General features: G+C 50.6%; 1 protein-coding gene across 3 annotated transcripts; it reads right to left on the reverse strand.

Annotated features, from left to right (window-relative positions):
- Window positions 1–1,311: 1,311 nt before the first annotated feature.
- ING1 (inhibitor of growth family member 1) lies at window positions 1,312–7,230 on the reverse strand. Of its 3 annotated transcripts, XM_009085472.4 has the most exons (3): window positions 6,967–7,230; window positions 6,324–6,524; window positions 1,312–2,943 (listed from the first exon to the last, which is right to left on the reverse strand). In XM_009085472.4, exons 2-3 carry the CDS (start codon window positions 6,463–6,465, stop codon window positions 2,240–2,242), a joined length of 846 nt encoding a protein of 281 aa, XP_009083720.1. In that variant the 5' UTR covers window positions 6,466–6,524; window positions 6,967–7,230; the 3' UTR covers window positions 1,312–2,239. The 3 variants fall into 3 exon arrangements, with proteins under 3 accessions (XP_009083720.1, XP_050833721.1, XP_050833728.1); XM_050977764.1 differs by having other exon boundaries at window positions 6,324–7,229; XM_050977771.1 differs by lacking the exons at window positions 6,324–6,524; window positions 6,967–7,230 and adding an exon at window positions 4,080–4,296.
- Window positions 7,231–7,463: the final 233 nt, after the last annotated feature.

Below are 7,463 nucleotides of genomic sequence, written 5' to 3' on the forward strand. Positions count from 1 at the left end.
TCCTGCTGCTAAGTATTGATGTTCTCAGCATAGGCTAGTGGGAGAACGCCAGAACAGCTGAGGCAGAAGAGACCAGAAACATCAGCATCAGCCACAACAACAGCAGGTGGAGGGAGAGAGGAGCGGGAAAGACCAGTAAGTGCGTAGGGAGAATGGAAAACCAGAAGGCTTTAGGAAAAGATGAAAGGAGAAGGAAATGTAAGAGTAGAAAAATTACACACCAACTCTAAACCACCTCAGGAGCAGGAGACTGATTCAGAGCAGGCACTCGCCCTGGGCACAGGTGGCTCAGTGTAACCTGACAGTCTGAAGGCACTGGAAACACGACTGCAGATGCACACACTTAGTGCACCTATTTAGAAGGAAAACAGGAATACTTGTCATTGTGAGCATGTTTGTCTGGCAGGGAATATCCATGCAAGGTGATGCAGTGCATTTTGGGGCCCAGCAGTACATTTTTAGAAAACACTGAACCCCTACAGCTGTCTTGTGTTCAGCTAGATCCTAAATCTTACTTCATACAGAAGGATCTTCTGGAATACAAGGATCATCTCAGTGGTATGGTTTCACTGTTCAGGAAACAAAACACCACCATTATACACAAAATGTTCTAAAAAAAAAAAACAACCCCAGGCTCCCATCTTTTTATGTATTTCACCTGATCCACTGGATTTCACAGCCTTCACTTCCATGGCCTTCCTACTGCTGGTCTTGTTCCCTTCTCACCTGGATGAAGGTGACAGGGAGATGAAATCTGCTCACCAGAATGTTGTCCCCTCCTGCCATGACAGTGAAGGAAACAGCCTGACCAAGCTTCAGTATCATCCAAGGGACAGAGCACTGGGTACCTGGCATAGCACCTGTTCATAGCAAGTAGGTTTTGGAATGGGGTGACCACGGAGAACAAAAGGGCCTGCCCTGGAACAGCTGCAGTAATACTTGGAAAATGCCAAAACGCAAAAGATCCCAATAACAAACATGGAGTCATTTGTGAAAAAAGCATTAAAAAAACTGAACAAGACCAGCTCTGTACTATTGATTTTCAGATAAATGTCTGGGTCTGGGAGTGACTGCAAGCACAAAATGAGAAGATTTGGATGGAAAGCTGAATGCTATTTTGGCTCTCCTACGACCTTGCTGGCCATACGTTCTATGAAGATTCTTTATCAGAACTGTAATTTGGTTACCACTACAACAGTTTCAGGCTTACCAGCAGCAGCTTGCTGCAGCTGCTGAGGTCAAACATGAATTTCTTGGTTTTTTGAGCTATATGAATAATAATTAAACAAGACTTGCTAAAGAAGCAAACTGTCAAAGTCATTTCATTTATTTCTTAATATCACATCTGTACAATTTTCACACATACAGCAGGAAATGCACATTGGTTACACAATGGCATTTGGCTGCATTTCCAAGTATAATACAGTAAGTGCAACTCCACTTAAAATGTACATTTATACAACTTAAACAAATTAGGGATTGCTACACCACTATCTGTGACAGTATAAAGCTTCATTTATGTTATGTCTCATTACTAAACCACTTCCTGGTTAAATACAAAACATATTCGATCATTTAAAAATGGCCTTTGTGGTACCTGGCCAGCATAAAAAATATTTGTTGTTTAAAATTTAACCATTAACTTTTTGTTTTAAAAAATAATCCTCTAAGCCTATTTAAACATTTGCTATTGAACTGTTATACTGACACTTTGTAGCAGGAACCAAATTTTACCCTCCTTTTGTTTGTTCTTGCTTATCACCAAAAGAAGTTACTTTTGCAATGTATTGCAGCTTTATTCAGATACAGCCAGGTGATTAAACTATTTATCAATTTTACTCAAAAGGTAAATAACATTTTTCATTAAAGAAAACAAAATTACATTTCAGAGATATTTGTCAAAATTTTAATGGGTAGAGTGCTACCAGCACTGAAAAAAAAAAAAAAGAAAAGAAAAAGAAAAGAAATAAAGAAAATTATTAATTTATCTTTTAAGAAACACCCAAATATTCTTTTAATTTTACTTCTGGAATACATTGGTCCACAGACCACATTCTTGTTACAGCTTACCAAATGAAACCCAAAATTTCTTATTGCCGTCCCTGTAACAGGAATGGTTCAGTTTTAAACCTCCTTTAAAAATATACATTTTACAATCCTTTCACCTCAACAAAGGTGACACTGACAATAAATACACTGGTTTGGTGGGTTTTTTCCTTCACTATGAAAAGTCCACAAACTACCTGTTGTATGCCCTTTCTTTTTTAGATTTCTCCAATGCCTTGTCCATAGTTTTCTCATTTTCTCCTCTACATTTGGGGCAGTACCATTTGCCCTTTGGTTTATGGTTGAGTCCCACACAAGAAAAGTGAAACCATTCAATGGGGCACTCATCATTATCACATCCTATCATTTCTCCATAGGAGACTTGGTTGCACAAGCAGTATGTTGGCTCATTAGGGTCAATAGGAAGGTCAGGGGGAGAAGCTTCCCGCTCTGCTTTAGCCTTGGATCGTTTCTTCTTCTTGGATGTTTTTGCTTTCTTCTCCTTTGGTGTTCCTGAGGTGATGTCATCGTGATCATGATTATTTGAGGCATTTTCTCGATTCTCATTATTCCGTTGCCTCCTCGATCTCTTGTTGTTGGGCTTTTCAGCCTGTGCGATTGTCTCATTCTTGGACTTATCCTGGCTGGCTTTCCCACTGTTTCCAGTGGTGTCATTAGTCTCTTGACAAGTCTCAAACAGTTCCACGTGGCTGTCCACTTGCCTTGTTCTGTTCTCAACCAGCTCCACCATCTGACTGACGATTTGGATCTTCTCGTCCCCCAGTTCCTGACTTCGAATCAAGGCTCTCTGTATGCAGTGCAACATCCTTCTCTTCTGCACAGCATCTGTCTCTCGTTTAAATTTTTCATAGTAATCATCCAGGTCCTTCAGAATCTCTGCAAAGAAGAAATAAAAACTATAAATATTTTTGACAGGGAGAATGGCAAAACAAAACCTCCCATTTTTCCTTCCATACAGCAACAACTTCTTGTAACATGCAGCTCCGATCAAAGACAGATGCCCTGAAGCTTGTATCTGTCATGCAGCTCATGACTCCACTGGACTACTTTTGTTCTAGGTGGTCCCACAGGAATGGAATGCAAATGCTGATTTAGGAGAAAAAAAGTGAATCGCATCTCAAGGATTTTATAAAAAACAACAAAGTACAAAGTAGCTAAAGTTTCAAGAATGGCTCTGGAAACCTATTTTTAAGAAGATGTTTTTGAGTTTCATTATGATACCCAAATCAACTACAGCATACAGGACACTCAGCACTCCATATTAAGTCCTCAAAACTACACTGAATGTTTTCCCTGCATCTCCTTTCTTCTCTGAATTTTCCCTTTCTCACAGGTTAGAACAGTCTGTCTTAGAGAAGCAAAATATATTAAAAAAAAAAAAAAAATCTGACCTCAATTCATCTAACAGAAACCAGGATCTCTCATACATGCCAATGGCATTACCAAAACTTTTTAAACTTACATTTTTTTATTATTTATTTATTCATAGGAACATGTGACACATATGCAAACCAAGGTTATCCTGTGGTTTAGGTTTTGGCTTTCCTCGGCAGAGTTTTTAAACATACACGATTTCCAGTGAAGACATGGAAATATTACGCAAGCTTTATTCAGATTTTAGAGCTGCAGCTTGTGCTTCACATGTTGGTTAAGCTGTCAGCTGGTTCTGCAGTATAACCTATCTGACCAAATCAGTATTCCGATATGTTATTAACCATTTTAAGCAACTGGTGCGTTTTATAACCTACAAAAAATCCCAAAACAAAACAACAATAAAAAAAATACCAAAAACGGTATGCCCAAGATGCCACCAAACGATCCTTCAAACATACAGCAGATTCTACATTCAGGAAGGCTGAAAACGCAGTTAATGGTTTTCAGTGGCTGAAATGCAGAAGTTTTATGCTTTAAGCTTTGGCACTTGACTGATATCATCAGTTTAACCCATCTGAATCTGGTGGGTAGGCATCTTCTATGAAGACCGGTCTGTCTGAACAGCACAAAACAATTACCGATGGAAGTTCGGCGTTGGGAAAACTTCGGTTCTAGCACTGCCCGCAGCCATTCCCGGCCGGCGCTGCTGTGCGGGAGGAGCCCGGGCTGCAGGCTGGGATCCCGCAGAGCGCGGCCCGGCACGGGCGTGTTTGGTATGTGAGACACGGAGCGGGAGCTGCCGCAAAGCCGAGGACGCTCAGCACGGCACCGGGAGCGCGCCGCTCGCTCGGTGCTGAGGGAGCCACCGGGGCCGTGCTGCGGCTCGGGGCTGGCCGCAGCTCCTGCCTCGGGAGCCTCAGCTCACGGCGAGTCCGGGAAACCTCGTTCCCGCGCCGTGCTGCAAAGCGGGAGCGGAAAGCTGCGCTCTGAGCCATTGGCGAACGCGCGCTCCCGGCATCACAAACGCCACTCAACCGGAGGGAAGCCATGCCGCCGGAGCTTTACCACCAGCGCAGCTCCGCAGCCTCACGGGGACTGAGATACCGCGGAACGACGGCGAGCGGGACACGGGCGAGGGCCCGGCCTCCTCCCCGCCCCTCTGCGGCGCCCGGGACCGCCCCGGAGATGACGGAGCCGCCATTGTTCTCGGGCAGGAAACCGGGACGTCCCCGCGGAGGTACCGGGGGCGCGGGGGGGGGGGGGCGGGGCAGCCCCGCCCACGCCGTCCCGAGCGGACCCTCACGGGGCAACAAACGGGTGATTGACAGGGGGCAGCGGCCAATCACGGAGGGCGGCAGCGAGGTGGTGCCCGCCCCCTCCGGCCAGTCACGAGCGAGGTGCGGCTGGAGCAGCAGCGACCCCCCCCCCCACCCCGGACACGTCAGTCACTCTCTGGGCGGCCAAGGTTGCCCCGCCCCCTGATGCGAACCCGGCCAATCAGAGCGCGCCGGCCGAGATATTCAAATCAACCCCACGGAAAAGTTGCTTCTCGAAACGTCACGACGGGGCGGGGGCGCTAGACGGGTCGGCCCGGCCCCGGAGCCAATCCGCGCGGGGAGGCGGGGCACGGCCGGCCCGTGGGGACGCCCCCACCCTATCAGCACCCCCGACGGGCGTGGCCAACCGCGATATGCTAACGAGGTCTATCTATAAAAAGAGCACAGACGCCCCTTCCTAGCACAGCGCGGAGGTGCCCGCTGGACGTGGCTTCGTGGGGTGCGATGCCCGCCCTGTCCTTTTCTTCCCTTCTCACCCCCGAAAGCCCCCGCGGGCTCCTGAAGAAGTTTCCCCTGGACCCTTTCCTCGGAGCTGACGGGCTCCCATGGAGAGCTGCCCGAGTAGCGGCTGAAGCAACGGCAGGCAGGGCTCGCTGCCCGCCGCCCCTAAGGCCACATGCACGGGGGCGCGGGCAGGGAGAGGGGGTCCCCCCTCCCGGCACCCCGGCTGTCACCGCTACCTGCGGCACAGAATAAAGCGCTCCCCCTCCCCCTCCTTCCGAGCGGACGCCAGCCACCAAGTGACAAAGCTGCCCCGAGTCCCGCAAAACCGGCCTCCCCTTCCTTCCCTCCGCCCGTGGGGACGGGGTCGGCGTGCCCCGAGCGCGGGGAGGGAGGGGGGCGCTTCAGCCCAGCCGTAAACGCGACCGTGTGTGTCGTTCCCCCCCCACTCACACCGCACACGCCGGTCCTGCCCCCTTGGCCCCCCCGCCCAGCGGAGCGGGGCTGTTTCACCGGGTGAAACGAAACCCACCGAGGAGGGAGCGAAGAAAGCACACCCTGCCCCCCACTCTCGCCTAACCCCCCTCTCCTCTTCTCCCTCCCTCCTTCCCTCCCTCCTTCACTAGCTGCCTCTCTCCCCTACTACAGCCATAATGAATACTGTACATTCCTAAATGTTGTGCTGTAATCTCTTCCCCCTCTATCCACCCAGCACTTTCTTCCGTACCCCCAAACCCTTCCACCTCAGCCCCACGGCCAGGGACGGCCCCCCTTTGTGCACCGCACACCCCACTTCCCTGCCCCCGCCTTCTTGGCCAGCAATTTACACAGAAAAGCAGAGTCCTTGCTTAATAAGAAAAGCCGGGGACCTTTTGTTCCGCCCCATGACAAGAGCTAACGCTGCAGATCAGTCCCTCTCTCTCCTCGGATCTTTCCTCCCGGTTTTCTTCCTCCTTTTACCTCTCAAAAATAAAGCTACCATCCCTGTGGGGTGCAGAGGGGCAAACGGAGCCGAGGCTCAGCTCAAAAGAAAAGGAAAGACACCCTTCCCCCCTGAGCCCCAAACCACACACACGGACACAAACATATACAGAAAACACTTACCTTGATATTTGGCGTCAATTTCCCTCATCAAGGAGACATTTCTCTGCAGATCGAAGGGCATAGACTCGATGGAGTCCAGATAATCCTCCACATAGTTCACTAGGTGAAGCTGGTCTCCGTTTGCAGGACTCAACATTTTCATCCGGCAAAGAAACAAAAATCCTTCCCCACGCCTCTCCGTGTGAGAGCAAGTGCGGCTCCCTTCAAAGACGGTAACCCCGATGAAGGTCTCACTCCCTGCCCACCTCTCTCGGTAGCTCCCCCCAAAAAAACCGAGGGAAGCTACATCTGACTCCTCTTGTGTGAAAAAGAGGGAGAGAGAGAGACACACACACACCCTCCGCTAGTCCCCTACAGCCAGCAGCAGCTGATTGAATGGCTGTCGTTGTGGGTAATTCACGAAGGAGGTGGTAAGAACAATCAGAGGGATTTGTGTGTGTGTGTCTGTGTGTGTGTGTGTGGGGAGGGGAGGGGGGGAGGAGGAGGAGGAGAAAGGAGGGGGGCTTAAACCAGCTTCTCCGAAACAATCTGGAAACAAAATGTGCTCTGCAAAGTGTCTGTCAGAGGCAGCGGCAGCCCCTCTGCCTGCGCCAGCGCCGCTCTGCTTCTCCTCCGCTCCCCCCTTCCCCGCTCTCCTCCTCACCGCCGCCGCCGCCGCCGCCGTTCCCCGGCGATATCAACGCAGCCTCCTCGCTCCCATACGCCGCGCTAGATCCAACGTGGAAAACCCAAATACCAGTTTCAAACACTTGGGAAACATTCGGCCCCGCCAGCCAGGGCGCATGCGCTCTCTCCCAGCGCTGTGTACACACACACACACACACACACACTCTCTCTCTCTCTCTCTCTCACACACTCACCGCACACACTCAATCCCTTCCCCCGCCCGGAACCTCCGCATATCCATCGTCCCGCCTCCCTTACTCACGTTTGGGGAGGGAGGGAAGGCGGCGGGGATGCGGACCGAGCCAGGGGGCGGGCGGCGCAGGGCCGGCGTGGGCGTGGGTGAAGGAAGCCCCGGGGAAGGCGGAGGCTCCGGTGAAGTTGTGCGGAGGCTGCGAGGCGAGCGGCCCGCGGGGAGGCTGGGGGGGATTGTGGGGGCAAGTGAATTGCTTTTGCGGTAGGGTACCGGGACTTTGG

Source organism: Serinus canaria, chromosome 1 (assembly GCF_022539315.1).
Source record: "Serinus canaria isolate serCan28SL12 chromosome 1, serCan2020, whole genome shotgun sequence".
Taxonomy (NCBI): Eukaryota; Metazoa; Chordata; class Aves; order Passeriformes; family Fringillidae; genus Serinus; species Serinus canaria.